Below are 18055 nucleotides of genomic sequence, written 5' to 3'. Positions count from 1 at the left end.
GGAGCTTGCAGTGAACTGAGATCGCACCACTGCACTCCAGCCTGGGCAACAGAGTGAGACTCCGTCTCAAAAAAAAAAAAAAAAAAACCTGTGCTTTCTTCCTCTAGCTGTGGCATCTAATCCAGGAATCTACGCCATGGGTGGCTAAACACAGTTCATTTTAACTCGTTAAAATGAAATAAGGCCAGGCGCAGTGACTCACGCCAGTAATCCCAGCACTTTGGGAGGCCGAGTGGGCAGATCATTTGCGGCCAGGAGTTGAGACCAGCCTGGCCAACATGGTGAAACCCCATCTCTACTAAAAATACAAAAATTAGCCAGTGGGCTAATGGTGGTGGGCACCTGTAATCCCAGCTACTAGGGAGGCTGAGGCAGGAGAATCACTTGAACCCGGGAGACAGAGGTTGCTGTGAGCCAAGATTGTGCCCAGTCTGAACAACAGAGTGAGACTTTGTCTCAAAAAAAAAAAAAAAAAATTAAAATTAGAAAATGAGGCTGTGCGCAGTAGCTCATGCCAGTAATCCCAGCACTTTGGGAGGCCGAGGCGGGAGGATCACCTGAGGTCGGGAGTTTGAGACCAGCCTGACCAAGGTGGAGAAACCCCATCTGTACTAAAAATACAAAAATTAGTGGGGCGTGGTGGCACATGCCTGTAATTCCAGCTACTCGGGAGGCTGAGGCAGGAGAATCGCTTGAACCTAGGAGGTGGAGGTTGCAGTGAGCTGAGATCGCGCCATTGCACTCCAGCCTGGGCAACAAGAACAAAACTCCATCTCAAAAAAAAAAAAGAAAGAAAGAAAACTAGTAAATATTCAGCTCTCAAGTCCCACTAGCCACATTCCAAGTGCTTCTCAGCCATCTCAATGGATGAAGAACATTTTCATCACCACAGATGTTGCCCCAGACATCACTGGGCTAGGCGGGAGGCCAGCGAGCATTTGTCTGTAATGAAATGTGTATTTCTTTTTAATTTAATTTTATGTATTATTATTTTTTTGAGACAGAGTCTTGTTCTGTCACCCAGGCTGTAGTGCAGTGGCGCAATCACGGCTCCCTATAGCCTTGACTTCCTGGGCTCAAGTGCTCTTCCTACCTCAGGCTCCTAAGTAGCTGGGACCACAGGTGAGTGCCATCATGCCTGGCTAATTTTTACATTTTTTGTAGAGATGGGACTTCACTATGTTACCCAGGCTGGTCTCAAACTCCCAGGCTCAAATAATTCTTTTGCCTCAGCCTCCCAAAGTGTTGGGATTACAGGTCTGAGCCACCACATCCAACCAGATTTTTCTTTTCCTTTTCTTTCTTTTTTTTGAGATGGAGTATTGCTCTGTCGCCCAGGCTGGAGTGCAGCAATCTCAGCTTACTGCAAGCTCCACCTCCCAGGTTCACGCCATTCCCTTGCCTCAGTCTCCCAAGTAGCTGGGACTACAGGTGCCCACCACCATGCCTGGCTAATTTTTTTGCATTTTTAGTAGAGACATGGGTTTCACCATGTTAGCCAGGGTGGTCTCGATCTCCCCACCTCATGATCCACCTGCCTCGGCTTCCCAAAGTGCTGGGATTACAGGTGTGAGCCACTGCGCCCAGCCCAGATTTTTCTTTTTAAGAGATGGGGTCTTGCTGTGTTGCCCAGGCTGGTCTCAACCTCCTGGGCTCAAGCCATCCTCTTGCCTTGGCTGTTGAGTAGCTGGGATTACAGGCGTGAACCACAGTGCCCAGGTGTTCTTTCTTTCCATTTTTTTTTACACTCCCATTATCAGTAGTAATGACTGAGATACTTTTTATGACATCTTTATACACTGAAACCTCCTTCAAAACATTAGATGTTTCAGTGGCAGATAAGTGAATGTGCTGTGTTGCATAGACGTCATTTAGTCATAGCAGGGAAATCTAAAATGTAAGCCCATTGTGAGTCCTCGGGGAGACCCGCAGAATTACCGAGGTACCCACTGAGCTCTGGTGGTGACCTCTAGTGCTGGGGTGTGAGACAGTTACCTGCAGGACCGGGGCACTGACCAGGCCTGTCCTCCCGTTTCAGCGCCGTGAAGAACCTGGTGGACAGCAGCGTCTACTTCCGCAGCGTGGAGGGTCTGCTCAAACAGGCCATCAGCATCCGGGACCATATGAATGCCAGTGCGCAGGGTCACAGGTAGCTCCTGGGACCGCCCGCCCCCACTGCGGCTCTCAGCCGCAAGGACTGTCTCAGCTGCGCTGAGAACCACTGCTTCTCGCTTATTAGAAAACTTTGTCTTTCCTCTTGTCCTGGTGTCTGGTGACCTCCTCTTGTCCTGTGGCATCTATAACCTGAGTTCAGTCACTTAATACCCAGGTCCTGAGCTCTGCTGTGTGCCTGGCCCTGGGCTGGGTGCTGGGGACATAGCAGTGACTGAGACAGGCTCACAAGGAGACATACGACAACCAGGTAAACATGGCAGACAAGAGCATGTCAGATATGCTGTGAAGAATTCCACGGGGCCCCTCCTGGGAGATGGCATGAGTGACATGCAGACAGAGACGATCTGGGGGCAGACGGAGTTCCACACAGGGCAGTGGTGAGGGCAGGATGCTCTGGGGCTGGGTTCCCTGGGAGTGTTCAGGAAGCACCAAGAAGGCTTCTGTGGCTGGAGCGGGCCAGCTCGGGGGAGATGGGGCCAGGGAGATGGCAGGGGCCTCTCCCTGTCCCATGACCCAGAGCCGAGGGAGGCTTCAAGCTGAGGACCAGCAGTCTGAAAACGAAAAGCACTCACAGTGCTTGAACATTGGAAATAGAGTTTTTGAAGAGTAGCCCTTCTTTTTGTTTTTTGTTCCCATTATAACTTAATAAATACGCTTATAAACACATACTCATGTGCCAGGAGCAGGAACGTCGCCTTGGGATGTGTCTGGCTTCCACAGATTAGGGTTCTGGCAGGCCTGTCCCCTGCTGTGCACAAGAAAGCATCTGTGTTGCTTAACTAAGACAACAAGAATTGCAGAAAGAAGACTTGAGTGTATGTGTAAGAATGGGAGTGTAGCAATCTTCCCTCAAAGGGTAGCATGAAGGGTTTATCTGGGCTCTCTTGCATCTGAAGGGGAGCGGCATCGGGCTTTTCTGCCATGGGTTGGTGTTGGCAGTTGGAACTAGACTTCACTGAAAAGACATAGCTCTTACTGTCAACTCAGGGTTTCCAAAAATGCTTTTATATGCCCTGTTTGTGCCTGCTGTTTCAAAAACGCAACATGCTCCCAAAAGACATTAGTAGCAGCTTGAGTTGCTGCTAACACCTCTCTGTAAGCCCTATGGATTTGAAGTGCCCAGTCCTGTGTGAATGAGTCCCAGGTGTGGCCTCTGCAGTGCTTCATCCCACTTTTGAAAACATACGTATATATTTTAAATAGAAACATGGTCATGATACATTCCCCGGGCAGGTCTCAAACTCCTGGGCTCAAGCAATCCTCTTGCCTCAGTCTCCCAAAGTGCTGGGATTACAGGGATGACCCACTGGGCCCGGCCATTTGTCACTTTTTTTTTGGAGACAGAATCTCACTTTGTCGCCCAGGCTGGAGTGCACTGGCAAAATCTTAGCTCACTCCAGCCTCCCGCTCTGGGTTCCAAGTGATTCTCATGCCTCAGCCTCCTGAGTAGCTGGGATTACAGGCACACGCCACCACGCCTGGCTAATTTTTGTATTTTTAGTAGAGATGGGGTTTTGCCATGTTGGCCAGGCTGGTCTTGAACTCCTGACCTCAGGTGATCCATCCGCCTCAGCCTCCCAAAGCGCTGGGATTATAGGCATGAGCCACAGTGCCTGGCCCACTCACCCCACTTTTAAGGAGGATGCCCCAGAAGCTCAAGCCAAAGGTCTTCCGAGACGAGAGTGTCACCCAAACATGCACTCCAGCCAGCTGAGCAAGCCTCGTGGCCTCTGACCTTGGCCTCATGGATGCTGCACGTGTTTTGTTCCAGCCCAGAGGAACCACCCCCGCCCTCCTCAGCCTGAACCTGGAAGAGACTCGGGGCACCCCAGCCTCCACCAACCCAGGTCAGTGCCGAGGGTAGCCACGAGCCTCTCTCTGCTCTGAACTAACCAACCCACCCGCTTGGCAGTCAGCCAGGCACCTGCTTGTCTAACCACTTGGGGTTTCTTACTGGGCTTGTGGGATGGTTTTGGAGGTGGCAGGTGGAGGGGTGTCTGCGGGTCCAGAATGTTTCACCCTGCTGCTCAGGGACTATGTCAGCGCATCTTTCCCACTCTCTCTCCGCCACCTTCCTCTTTCTTTTCCAGGCCATAGGCCCTATGCCAGTCCCAGAGATTTCCACCCCCCAAGACAGAGAGGGGAGCCCACATTTCCTCTATCCTACCACATACCAGCAACCTGCTTTACCCATGCACAGTCTCTCAGGCAGAGCCCAGCATGGGCAATTACTCACCTATCTCTGGGACCTCCCCACCAATCCACTGCCTAACTGCTGTGTGACCAAGCAAATTAACCCCCCTCTCTGGTCTCTGCATTTCCTTTGTGTAAAGGTGGCTCATCAGGTGACTGAGAGGGGGCAGGGCATGGTGATGGATGTGCTTTGGAGCAGTCAGCTATTTCTACATAACACAGCATCCAAAAACTTAGTGGTTTACAGCCCCAGTAATTAATCTACTCACTGTTCTGCACTTTGGGCTGGGCTCAGCTAGGCGGTTCTGCTGCTCTCTCTGGGGCTCGCCCATGTGGTGCTCATGGGAGCTCAGCTGCAGCTGCATAGTCGGGGGCCCTTGACCAGGACTGCTGGCAGCAGGCGTCAGGTTTTCCTCATGGCCTCCCCATCAGGCCAGCCTGGGTTTCTCCTGGTCGCTGGGAGCCAGGAGAGTAGCTTCCATGCGGAGTGCCGGTTTCACATTTGTGGGTGGCCCATCTGTTGAGGCCAGTCACGTGACCAGGCCCAGGATCAGATGGGAGAGGAACATACAAGTGCAGCGTGAGCCGTGGGAGGCATAGCTGACCACGCTTAGAAAGTGTGGTACCAGGAAAGATCTGATGTGTCACCATTCTGTATCTGTGATGGGCAGACGCAGGCAGGTTAAAGGGGTCCCAGGGACTTATCGAGCCTCTGCCTGTTGGCCAGGCACTGTGATTGTCCTTGGTGCCATGGAAGCCCTCTCAGAGGTCGAGGGGAGGCAGGTGGAGACAGAGCCTCTGTAGGCCTTTCAAGCTGTAGCCCCAGAGCCCAGAGGCAGCCAAATTCATGTGTCCAGTCAGAGAGCACTTAGTGGGCACTGCAGTCAATCAGAGAGCACTTATTGGACACCACAGGCAGCATGCGTTTATTGAGTACCTCTGACAGTTGATGCACACTTCCTGAGCACCTGTTCATAGCAGGCTTAGTTCTGGTTGTGGGGTGGTGAGGAATCCCACAGGCTGAGGGGTGGCCTGGGAGCTTTCTGGGGGGCCTGAAGCAGGAGGGGCTGCCTGAGGGGGTCAACAGCCTACTGCCCTAAGCAGCCCTGCCCACACCCCCAACCTAGCCTCTTGTCTCCCCAGTCCCATCCCCCACACCCTGGTCACTCCTACTTTGTGCCTCAAGGACACTGCCCCTCTGCCCTCCTCACTCCCCAGCGTCTGCTGTCCCCTCCGCAGGGGGAATGCTGCTCCCCGGCAGGATTGCTCTGTGTCTCATCCAGCTTTGTCCCTGCAGAGTCCCTCTCCCCAGAACCACCAGTTCCATGCCCCATCTCAGAGCCTTTCTTTTTTTCTTTCTTTCTTTTTTTTTGAGATGAAATCTCGCTCTGGTCACCCAGGCTGGAGTGCAGTGGCATGATCTTGGCTCACTGTAACTCTGCCTCTCAGGTTCAAGCGATTCTCTCACTTGAGCTTCCCGAGTAGCTGGGACTATAGGTGCCTGGCACCTCACCCGATGAGTTTTTGTATTTTTAGTAGAGACGGAATTTCACCATGTTGGTCAGGCAGGTCTTGAACTCCTGACTTCAGGTGATCTGCCCTCCTTAGCCTCCCAAAGTCCTGGGATTACAGGCATGAGCCACTGCACCTGGCCTCAGAGCCTTTCATTCTGCACCCCTTAGGGTCATCAGTGACCTTCACAGGGTCAAGTTATCCCCCTCCTCTCCAGTCCCAGGACCTTAAGCACTGCCCCGTTTTACAGAAGAGGAAACCAAGGCCCGAGAGGTAAGGCAGCCAGCCCAGGGTCATCGCCTATGCCCAGAAATGCCAGGATTCCCACCCAGACCTCTGACCACCAAGCTCCACCTTAGCCTGGCCCAGGTTCATCCCTCAGGTGCCGCCTCATGCCTTGAGTCTGCCTCTCTGACCACCCTGACCCTCGCCCCCGCTCGCCAGCCTGACCGAAGCTGGGCCAGGCAGAGACTGAAGACTGAATGAGTGCGGCCAGCACCCTCCTCCTGCGCCTGCCCAGAGACTCCAGGCCCAGCCATCAATGTTCCCAGAAGTGGCTTATTGCTCCTGGACTCTTACTGGCCCCCCATCGACCCTTGGACCAATAATTGCCATCAAAATAATCCTGATTATGCACCTACCAAGTCCCTGGCCCTGGGCTAAAGTCTTCACAGGGGTCATCTCATTTCATCCTCAGCCCTCAAAAGCAGGTCTCACCCCCAAATACAGATGGACAAAGAGAGGCTCTGCCGGGCATGGTAGTGGGCACCTGTGATCCCAGCTACTCAGGAGGTTGAGGCATGAGAATCACTTGAACCCAGGAGGCAGAGGTTCCAGTGAGCCAAGATGGCACCACTGCACTCCAGCCTGGGTGAGAGAGCAAGACTTTGCACCCCCCGACCCCCAACCACCAAAAAAAAAAAAAGAAAAAGGGGAACAGTCAGAGAAGAGCAGACCCCAGCCTGGGTTGGTCCCAGCCCTGCCCGCCTCTGATGTGCTGTGTGACATAGGCCTGGTGCTGGCCCTCTCTGGGCCTCCCTCCCTTCCTTTCTTTTCTTTCTTTCACCTGGCGCTGGCCCTCTCTGGGTCCCCTCCCCTCCCCTCCTCTCTTCTTCTTTTCCAGGATCTGGCTGTCACCCAGGCTGGAGTGCAGTGGCATGATCTCAGCTCACTGCAACCTCTGCCTCCTGGGCTCAAGTGATCCTCCTGTCTCAGCCTCCCAAGTAGCTGGGACTACAGGCGCACACCACCACCCCCAGCTAATTTTTTGTATTTTTTGTAGAGACGGGGTTTCACCATGTTGGCTAGGCTGGCCTCAAACTCCTGAGCTCGTGATCCTCCCACCTCAACCTCCCAAAGTGCTGGGATTATAGGCGTGAGCCACCACACCCAGCCTTGGTTCTCCCTTTCTTCATCTGGATAAGGAAGGCTGGACTGCACCTTCTCTACAGGCTAAGCTGGACACTCGCATATCTGCCCTCCCAAACTGCATTCTGCCTCAAGCAGCGACGCCCACCCCAGGCTCAGGCCACATGGAGAGGCCACCCTTAGTTCCAGGGGTGGATGTGGCACCTCGGCCTGGCCAATCAGAGCTGCTGTGTCCTAGGTTCCCAGTGATTGGTTCGAGATGGACACGTGACCCAGTGAGAGGCCTTCCTGGGAGTTCTACCGGGAGCATCAGGAAGGTTGAGCTGGGTGGATGGGAACGGGGCAGGGGCGAGGGGGTTCCAGGGGAGACCTGAGAACATTGCCTGGGGCCCTGGATCCAACTGTACGTGACATAAGCCAATTTCATTTCTTTGGTTTCATGGACACCTGAATTATGATTTTTGCCAAAATGGCTTTGAGTCCGTTTCTGCTGCTATTTGCAGAAGGGCCTGCACTGACCTCTGTGAATGACAAGTCTGGGTGACCTCCACAAGTTATGCATCTCCAAGGCCAGCTGTGTTACCCCAGAATCCCTTGTTCCAGTACAATGTATTAGGGAGGTCAGATAGAGTTGTTTAGGGTCAAGGCAGTTTCCAGTCCCGCTACTCTGGGAGGGTCCGTCATCTTGGCACTGTGGGGTGGTTGATGGAGACGGGTGGGAAGAGCAGGGGTGCCCCGAGGGAAGACAGAGGACATCCTACTGGGACATTGGGCCTGTCAAGGCGTCTGAAGGCCTGGAAAGCGGGTTCAGCCCTACCTCTCCTCCTCCTAGGACACACTGGGGGGCCTCTGCCATTATGCCGCCACCTCTCCACTGACCCACTCAGCTTAGGAGTGAGGAGGAGCCTAAAACCACCCCGTTTAGGGCCCTGATTGGTGTGTGGCCTCCAGAGTCCTTCTCCCTTCTTACTTGCTCTGAAGGCATCTCTCAGTGTCCATCTGTCCTCCGTGCCACCCTTTATCCAGCAAACACTGATGGGTATTTGTGAGCTAGATAGTCCAGCACTGTCTTGCTCAGACCTTCAGGAGAAACTGGCAGCAGAATGGGATTATCGCCTGCCTCCTAGGACCTGCCTAGGAAGACTGGGGCACTAGGAGCTGGGGGTGAGGGAGGCAGGTGTGGGGGACCCCACCAGACCCTTCTAGGGCTCTGAGTCACTCATAGCCTCTGGATGTGACCTTAACCAGTGACTAACAGTCATCTCTCTTTTTTTTTTTTTTGAGATGGAGTCTCACTCTGTCTCCCAGGCTGGAGTGCAGTGGCACAATCTCAGCTCACTATAACCTCTGCCACCCGGGTTCAAGCCATTCTCCTACCTTGGCCTCCCGAGTAGCTGGGATTATAGGCACCTGCCACTGCACCCGGCTAATTTTTGTAGTTTTAGTAGAGACGGGGTTTCACCATCTTGGCAAGGCTGGTCTTGAACTCCTGACCTCGTTCTCCCAAAGTGCTGGGATTATAGGTGTGAGCCACCGTGCCCGGCCCAGTCATCTCTCTTAAAAGGAGTCTAGGCCGGCTGCGGTGGCACTCGCTTGTAATCCCAGCACTTTGGGAGGTCAAGACTGGAGGAACCCGAGTCCAGGAGTTGGAGACCAGCCTGGGCAACATGGAGAGACCCTGTCTCTATAAAAAAAAAAAAAAAATAGCCGAGCATGGTGGCTTGCGCCTGTAATCCCAGCACTGTGGGAGTCTGAGGCGGGCGGATCACCTGAGGTCAGGAGTTCAAGACCAGCCTGACCAATGTGGTGAAACCCTATCTCTACCCAAAATATAAAAAATTAGCCGGGTGTGGTGGTGCGCACCTGTAATCCCAGCTACTTGGGAAGCTGGGGCAGGAGAATCGCTTGAACCCGGGAGGCGGAGGTTGCAGTGAGCTGAGATGGAGCCATAGCACTTCAGCCTGGGTGACAGAGTGACTGTCTCAAAAAATAAAAATAATAATAATAATAATAAGTAAATAAAAGGGGTCTGATCAGGACTCTGGGTCGTCAGACACCTCATCACCCCAAGTCCCAGGGCTTGTGGGGACGCTGGTTAATTTGCATCTCATTTGAATGCTCCCTAGCCCTTTTTGCCTGGAGGGCGCCCCGCCCCCTCTAGCCACCAGGGGGCGCAAGATGCAAAGCGTTGGCGGGAAGTTTGGCCTCCAAGCGGTCATTGTCTGCAGTCCTGGCTGGCCCTGGTGGGCACACTGTGACCCTCCACCCTTTTTCTCTCTATATACTCTTGCTCCCATTTTTCAGAGAGCAGACAGGTTCTGAGAGGCCAGAGGGCTCTGAGAACAAGAGCTCGCAGCCTCCCTTGTCAGGGTGGAGGGCAAGGGCACTCCTAGAGCTCACTCAATAGCACTTACTGGCCAGGCGCAGTGGCTCACACCTGTAATCCCAGAGCTTTGGGAAGCCGAGGTGGGCAGATCACTTGACGTCAGGAGTTGGAGACCAGCCTGGCCAACATGGTGAAACCTCGTCTCTACTGAAAATATAAAAATTAGCTGGGTGTGGTGCCCGCCTGTAATCCTGCTTACTCTGGAGGCTGAGGCAGGAGAATCGCTTGAGCCCGAGAGGTTGCAGTGAGCCGAGATCACGCCACTGTACTCCAGCCTGGGCGACAGAGGTAGACTCCATTTCAAAAACAACCAGCTGGGCACGGTGAGTCACGCCTGTAATCCCAGCACTTAGGGAGCCCGAGGCGGGTGGATCACGAGGTCAGGAGATCGAGACCATTCTGGTCAACATGGTGAAACCCTATCTCTACTAAAAGTACAAAAATTAGCTGGATGTGGTGGTGCACACCTGTAATCCTAGCTACTTGGGAGGCTGAGGCAGGAGAATGACTTGAACCTGGGAGGCGGAGGTTGCAGCAAGCCGAGATTGTGCCACTGCACTCCAGCCTGGCTACAGAGCAAGACTCCGTCTCAAAAAAAAAAAAGCATTTACTTCCAGCAGAACTCCAGAGACAGGTGGGCAGCTAGAAGAGACAGCTCTCCGTGCCATGGGGCATCCAAACAGGAGCGTGGCGCTCATGAGGCTGGAGATCACCAAGAAAGGATCCCAACCGTAATCTGCAGATGGGGTAAAAGGAGACCCATACATAGAGGGCACTGACCTGCCCCCTGCTCCGTCCACAGTCGTCAGGACAAGAATCAGACTTCTGCTGAGTTTTTGTCCTTAGCCCTTGGTCTGAGTCCTTGTTTTTATTTCAGACCTGCTCTGGGTTCCTGGAGAGTCCTGCACACTCACACACTCAGGACCCTGGAAAGCCTTTTTTTTTTTTTTTTTTTTTTTTAGCCCTATTGTATCCCTGAACAAGGCTTCTGGATGCCCCAGGCTTATCCCCCACTCTCTTTCACTGCTTAGACCTTCTTTGAGATTCTCCAGTTCTTCAAGAAACCCATGGAGACTGTGTGCAATGGCTCACACCCGTAATCCCAGCGCTTTTGGAGGCCAAGGCAGGAGGATCGCTTGAGCCCAGGAGTTCGAGACCAGCCTGGGCAGCAAATGAGACACCCGGTGCACCTCAAAAAATATTAAAAAATTAGCCAGGTGTGGTGGTGTGTTCCTATGGTCCCAGCTGCTTGGGAGGTGGAATCGAGAGTATCACTTGAGCCCAGGAGTTCAAGGCTGCAGTGAGCCATGATTGCACCACTGCACTCCAGCCTGGGCAACAGAGCAACTCTGTCTCTAAAAAACAAAAAGAAAAACCCATGGAGACACCCCTTTGGTGCCACCGTGTACTGGGCTCGGGCCTAAGGAACCCCCAGGCTGGGGGAGACAGAACCAGCCACACACTCTACCTCACCCTCTGGATCAGTGCTAAGCTGGAAGGAAGGATGGGGAGGTGGAAGGATCCTAAATGGTAAGAGGATAGGAAGGCTTTTGGAGGAGGGAACATTGTAGGTGGACCTTGAGGGCTCCTCTTGGCTCACTGCAACCTCCACCTCCCGGGTTCCAGCGATTCTCCTGCCTCAGCCTCCTGAGTAGCTGGAATTACAGGCATGTGCCACCATGCCTGGCTAATTTTTGTATTTTTAGGAGAGATGGGGTTTTGCCATGTTGGCCAGGTCCATCTCAAACTCCTGGCCTGAAGTGATCCACCCACCTCGGCCTCCCAAAATACTGGGATTATAGGCATGAGCCACCATGCCCAGCCTATCCGCACTTGTCACATGAGCAAGGAGGCCCCAAGGGGTGCAGTGACCATCCTGAGGTCACACATGAGTGGGCGGCACAGCTGGGATGGGGACTTGGTGTTCTTTAACCTCGGGGGCCCTCCCTAACAACTGGGCCATACATCCTTGCCATGAAAGGCCCTTCAAAGTCTTCCCCTGGGAGAAGGGAGAGAATCTGGAGGAGGGAGAGTGGGGACAGCTTCTCCACCCAAGCCTCCCACCCCAGCCTTCTCCTCCATTCCCTACCCACCGCATCCCCCATCTCCCAGACCCCCCTTCCCAGGTCACCCTTCTCCCTTGCCACCCACTCTGGCCCCTTCTATCCCTTCCTCCTCACAACCTTCCCCTCTACCCTCCAACTCTTACCCTAGCAACTAAAGGTGTCCCTTCATCTGAGAAGAATGAGGTTAAGACTCTTGGTGACCCTGCTAGGGGACACAATTAGTGGTTGGGGAAGGTATAGGATAGGAACAGAGGCAAAAGGACAGGGGACAGACTATGAATAACAAGATGGTGCCCACCAGAAGAAGGGGGCTGGGAAGTTGGGTTGCATGAGGGCCAGCCCCAGCCAGCTTCGCTCTGCCGGGCTAGCCCTTCCCCCAGAGCTGGCCCAGCTGCCGACCTCACGTAACCAGAGCCTGCCTGTTGCATCAGAGGCGGGCGGGCGGCCTCGGGTAAACAGAGCAGCCCTCCGGGGGCCCAGGGCTCCCCAGCCACCTCCACACTCCCCAAGCCTTGTTCTGCACCATGGAGTGGAGGCAGAAGCCCCCAGCCTGGCCCAGGCCCTGGCATATCCTTGGGACATCTGAGTGTGTGGCACTGGGCACTGGATGGGGACAGGAAGGACCCCCTGATGACACAGTGTGAACTCCATAGTTTTTATGTCCAAAGAAAAGTTGTGCTCAGACTAGAGGCCCACACTGCCTATGTCACAGATGGGTAAACTGAGGGATGGGGAGAGACACGAGCCTCCCAGGCCCCCTGTTCCCTGTCTCAGTGTCCCCCACACTCCAGCATCTGCCACTTGCCTCCCCCTGAGTTTGGGGGACCAGTCCCTCTCTTCTCTGGAGGAGATGGACACCAGGCAGCTTTGCAGCCCCCCTGCTCTCCACCTGTATCTGCCCCTCCTCTTCACCCCCGCCCCCTGTTCTGGCTTCACCTTCCTCATCTCCCCTGGCCAGAGAATGTTCTGTGCTCTTCTTCCTCTGCACTTTTGCAAGTGCTTTCCCTCTTGAAAAAGCCCTTCTCAGGTCTGGTGTAGTGGCTCACACCTGTAATCTCAGCACCTTGGGAGGCCGAGGAAGAAGGATCTCTTAAGCCCAGGAGTTTGGGACCAGCCTGGGCAACATAATGAGACATCCTCTCTACAAAAAAAATTAGCTGGGCTTGGTGGTGGCGTGCCTGTAGTCCCAGCTGCTGGGGAGACTGAGTTGGGAGGATTGCTTGAGCCCAGGAGGTAGAGGCTGCAGTGAGCTATGATCGTGCCACTGCACTCCAGCCTGGGCAACAGAGTGAGATCCTGCCTTGAAGGAAAACACAAGAAAAACCTTTCTCCTAGTGGCAAACTCCTACACATACTTGAAAGCCCAGCACAAATGCCCCCTCTTCTGAGAAACCCTCCCTAACTCCTCTGGCACAGCCCTTGCCCCAATTCTGGCCTGTCTCAGCCTCCCATCCCTCCCTCTGGCCCAAGACTGACCCCACAGGGCTAGGGGAGTGCATGGATCCCCTGCCTGCCTCAGACTGGGGGAGGGGAGGTGGGGGAGGGGGGGTGTGTTCTCCAGAAGTGCCCAGCCCAGAGCCATCTTTATGCTGTAATTCTTTTGACATTGATACATTCACCAACCCCTGCTCTGATCTTCCTGTGCGTCTGGCCTGTGCTGGAATCCCAGGGGAAGGGGTAGATTTAGAGGTCTGGGCTGGGGTCCAATCTGGAAAGCTCCTCACGACTGACCTTTGAAGTTTAGAAAACAGCCTCTAGCGGGAAGAGGGAGGGAGAGGGGCGCGGTTGGTGGAAACACTGTGGTTGTCTTGGACTGTGGAGAGGCAGGCGGAGCGGGGTTGAGGGACCAGTAGCTGCGGAGGGTCTGTCACTCGCTGTGGGGGCACGTATCTGGCCCCGGGAGGCACAGTTGAGTGAAGCCACACAGGCGACCCCAGAGCCCCGTCTTGCAGCCTTTCCATTCTAGTGAGCGCGAGGGTCAGCGTTGCCTGCGAGAAGGGCTTGGTTCCTCGGGTCGACGGGGTCCGGGATCGGAGTTCTATTTCACTCAGGAGGGAATTAATCCAAGCAAGTTGGGCCGAGTTAGGAACAGGTTTAGAATTAGGGTTAGGGTCACAGTAGGGTCAGGGGTCGGCAGTAAGGTCAAGGGCGCCTAGTGAGGGCGGGGAAAGCCTGGCCAGTCTGATCCAGCCCCCTCCCTTCGTCCTGCTTCTTCCTTATCCTCGCCCCCACCCCTGGCGCCCCAGCATCCTTTCGCGTCCGAGTCCCAGGCCCATAAACTCCCGGGCGGGGCCACGCCCAAGTGCCCGCCCATCGCCGCCTCCAGGGTGACGCCCTCTATGCAAATAAGCCTGTCACGCCCAATCAGCTCCCGGGGGCAGAGCCGCCCGCTCCCAAGGCACCTGCGGCCGCGGGCCTCTGATCTTCGTGCAGCCGCCGCAGGTCCGTGCGCCCAGCGTCCCAGGGCTCAGGCCGAGCAGGTGCGTGTCATATCGGGTTGAGGCTCCTGCGGTGTCCTCTGAACGGCTTCTGCGGGCTGGGTGGGTTTTGGAGGTCCGGGTGTACTGCGGGGCGTCCCAGGGTGGGGTGTGTGTCTAAAGGGGTGTGTGTCGTGGGGTTGTGAGTCCCGGAGGTTGTGGTAGGAGGGAGTTGTGTCTCCAAGGGGTGTGTATCTGAGGTGTGTGGGTCTGGAAGTTGTGTGTCCAAGGGCTCTGCGTCTGAGGTTTGGTGTGAGTCGGGGAGTTGGAGAGTTAGCTGTGTGTCCAAAATCGTGATACAGTGAGGCCCTATTTTGTGTCTGTGAGCTCTGTGATGTGGCATGCGATGTCCCTCTCTCCTGCTGTGCACTCCTTCAGCATTAGCGCATCCCCTGTGCACAACCCTATGCCTTCCTTCTGTGGGTGTACACTCGTTTGTCACAGCAGGACGGTAGGCAGAAACCTTGGAATGGGGGAGCAACAGCTGCCTGGGCCGACCCTCCTCCCTCTGCCTCAATGACTGTACCTGGGACTTGGGTACAGGAACAAGAGCCACATCCCCGTGTGGTTGTTAGCACACGACAAGGTGGTGGCAGCATTACTTTCATGGTCACAGTCCTCACTCCCTGTCTCTTTTGGGGTCCAGGGCTGCAGATATGGGCGACCTGGGTCCCTGGCCACCCTAACCCCTAGTTGCAGACCCATTTAGTCAGCAATAGCTGGCTGGGCGTGGTGGCTTATGCCTGTAATCCCAGCACTTTGGGAGGCTGAGGCAGGAGGATCACTTGAGCCCAATAGTTTTGAGACCAGCCTGGGCGACATAGCCAGACCCCCATCTTTTTTTCTTTCTTTCTCTCTCTCTCTCTCTCTCTCTCTCTCCCCCCCCCTCCTCTTTTTTGAGATAGGGTCTCATTCTGTCACCCAGGCTAGAGTACAGTGGTGATCTTGGCTCACTGCAACCTACACCTCCCAGGCTTTCCTCCCTCAGCCTTCCCAGTAGCTGGGATTACAGGCACGTGCCACCACTGCCTGGCTAGTTTTTGTATTTTTAGTAGAGATGGGATTTCACCATGTTGACCAGGCTGGTCTTGAACTCCTGACCTCAAATGATTCACCCGCCTCAACCTCCCAAAGTGCTGGGATTACAGGCGTGAGCCCCTGAACCCAGCTTAAAATTTTTTTTTTTTTTTTTTGAGACGGAATCTCACCCAGTCACCCAGGCTTCAGTGCAGTGGCTCAATCTCGGCTCACTGCAACCTCTGCCTCCCGGGTTCAAGTGATTGATTCTTTGCCTCAGCCTCCCGAGTAGCTGGGATGACAAGCATGTGCCACCATGACCAGCTAATTTTTGCATTTTTTTGTAGAGACGGTGTTTCACCATGTTGGCCAGGCTGGTCTCATGCAATCTGCCCGCTTCGGCCTCTCAAAATGTTGGGATTACAGGAGTGAGCCACCGCGTCCGTCCAAAAAAAATTTTTTTTAAATTAGGCAGGTGTGGTGGCTTACGTGTATAGTCCCAGCTATTCGGGAGGCTGAGGCAGGAGGATCACTTGAGCCAAGGAGTTCGAGTCTGCAGTGAGCTATGACTGAGCCAGTGCACTCCAGCCTGGGTGACAGAGCAAGATCCTGTCTCTAAAAAAAATAAATAAAAATAAAGAAAAGAAACAAAAAAAATAGCCAGGTGCGGTGGCTCACACCTGTAATCCAAGCACTTTGGGAGGCTGAGGGGGAGCGGATCACCTGAGGTCAGGAGTTCGAGACCAGCCTGACCAACATGGAGAAACTCCGTCTCTACTAAAAATACAAAATTAGCCGGCCATGATGGTACATGCCTGTAATCCCAGCTACTCAGGAGCCTGAGTCAGGAGAATCGCTTCAACCCGGGAGGTGGAGGTTGCAGTGAGCCAAGATCGCGCCATTGCTCTCCTGCCTGGGCAACAAGAGCGAAACTCCGTCTCAAAAAAAGAAAAAGAAAAAGAAACAAAAAAATAATAAAGGCCTCAGACTACCCTGGCCAAGAATCATCCCTGGGAAAGGGTAGGGCCCCTGGACCTTGGGCATTAGAGACAAGAACTCTCAGACTCTTGGAGTGAAGGAAACTGGATACAAAAATCTATTTAGACTTCGGAGGACCAGTGTCTGAGGACTGATTTCCAGAGGTGAAAGGGGCTTTCTAAAAAGGCAGCCTTGTTCCCTCATGTCTCCTGCCTGTTGTGCGGTAAAGAGGGAAGCTTGGCCTCCAGCAGACAGAATTTCAGGACGTTTAGGATCTTGGGGTATCACCTTAGAGAGCAGGAAGCTGGTTTGCAGGAGGGAAGGCTGAGGCCAGGTAGTAACACTAGGCCCCTCAGAAAAAGGATGGAGCTCAAGGCCATGCCTCAGCCCCCGAAGAGAACAGAGGCCGGGGGCGCAGGGCCCAGCTTCCTCTCCCTCCTCTCTGTGTGACCCCCCAACAGGTGGCTGCCCCTCTCTGAACTTTGTGGCCGCTCCTGTGAGCCGAGCAAGTTGAACCCAGTCTTGGCTTTCCCATCCCAACGAATGATTTATTTGGTTAAACTATGACCCAACCAGGTGGACATCTGGAAAATGCAAATGAAGAAGGGAACAGGAATTAAAAACATTTGTTCACCGCAACTTGGGTGCAATCAGTGTAGACATGTTGGGTGTTTGGCCTTCTGGAAGAGGTGTTTTTTTTTTTTTTTTTTTTTTCTTCTTTCTTCTTGTTTTTGAGATAGCATCTTGCTCTGTTGCCCAGGCTAGAGTAAAATGGTGTGATCTTGGCTCGCTGCAACCTCCACCTCCTGGGCTCAAGTGATCCTCCCGCCTCAGCCTCCTGAGGAGCTAGGAATACATGCTCACACCAGCACACCCAGCTAATTTTTTTTTTTTTTTTTTGAGACGGAGTCTCGCTCTGTAGCCCAGGCTGGAGTGCAGTGGCCGGATCTCAGCTCACTGCAAGTTCCGCCTCCCGGGTTCAAGCAATTCTCCTGCCTCAGGCTCCTGAATAGGTGGGATTACAGGCACCCACCATCGTGCTCCGGCTAATTTTTGTATTTTTAGTAGAGACAGGGTTTCACCATGTTGGCCAAGCTGGTCTCAAACTCCTGATCTCAGGTGATCCACCTGCCTTGGCCTCCCAAAGTGCTGGGATTAAAGGAGTGAGCCACCGTGCCCGGCCTGTGCCCAGCTAATTAAAAAAAAAAAAATTATAAAGATGGGGTATTGTCACGTTGCCCAGGCTGGTCTTGAATTCCTGTACTCAAGCAATCCACACACCTCGGCCTCCCAAAGTTGTGGGATTATAGGTGTGAGCCACCACACCTGGCCCACTTTTATTTATTTATTTATTTACTTACTTACTTACTTACTTACTTACTTATTTACTTATTTCTAGAGACAAGGTCTCCCTATGTTGCCCAGGCTGGTCTTGAACTCCAGGGCTCAAGCAATCAGCCCAACTTGGCCTCCCAAAGTGCTGGGATTAGAGGCACTAGCCACCACACCCTGCCCTGTTCTGGAAGATTCGAGGCACAGAGTGGTCTGGAGAGAGACTGTCTTTCTGTCTTTCTTTCCTTGAGTGTTGCAATCACAGCTCCCTGTGACCTTGAACTCCTGGGCCCAAGTGATCTTGTCACCTCAGTCTACCGAGTAGCTGGGATTGTAGGGGAGTGCTACCATGACTAGTTTTTTTTTTTGAGACGGAGTCTCGTTCTGTTGAGGCTGGAGTGCAGTGGCGTGATCTTGGCTCACTGCAAACTCCGCCTCCCAGGTCAAGAGATTCTCCTGCCTCAGCCTTCCAAGTAGCTGGGATTACAGGCACCTGCCACCATGCCCGGCTAATTTTTGTATTTTTAGTAGAGATGGGATTTCACCATGTT

General features: G+C 53.8%; 2 protein-coding genes across 4 annotated transcripts in view; both read left to right on the top strand.

The window, feature by feature from the left end:
• Nucleotides 1-18055, top strand: part of MEF2BNB (MEF2B neighbor) — a 46944-nt gene that overhangs the window by 19174 nt on the left and 9715 nt on the right. The window contains exons 4-6 of one of the 3 annotated variants that reach the window (XM_011925862.1): nucleotides 2039-2149; nucleotides 3947-4022; nucleotides 7163-7720. In XM_011925862.1, the coding sequence (XP_011781252.1) occupies nucleotides 2039-2149; nucleotides 3947-3980 (145 nt within the window). In that variant the 3' untranslated portion in view covers nucleotides 3981-4022; nucleotides 7163-7720. Of the gene's footprint in view, nucleotides 1-2038; nucleotides 2842-3946; nucleotides 4023-7162; nucleotides 7721-18055 lie in introns of those variants that run through there. The other 2 variants (XM_011925863.1, XM_011925864.1) reach the window with 2 other exon arrangements.
• The window catches only part of LOC105500370 (myocyte-specific enhancer factor 2B), a 25770-nt gene continuing 21810 nt past the window's right edge, over nucleotides 14096-18055 (top strand). The window contains exon 1 of the mRNA XM_011925865.1: nucleotides 14096-14180. The gene's annotated coding sequence lies outside the window, so the exon portion shown is untranslated. The remainder of the gene's footprint in view (nucleotides 14181-18055) is intronic.

Source organism: Colobus angolensis, unplaced genomic scaffold (genome assembly GCF_000951035.1).
Source record: "Colobus angolensis palliatus isolate OR3802 unplaced genomic scaffold, Cang.pa_1.0 Scaffold66, whole genome shotgun sequence".
In the NCBI taxonomy this organism is placed as follows: domain Eukaryota; kingdom Metazoa; phylum Chordata; class Mammalia; order Primates; family Cercopithecidae; genus Colobus; species Colobus angolensis.
The sequence above is the reverse complement of the archived record's forward strand: the minus strand, read 5'-3'. Positions and strand labels throughout refer to the sequence as shown.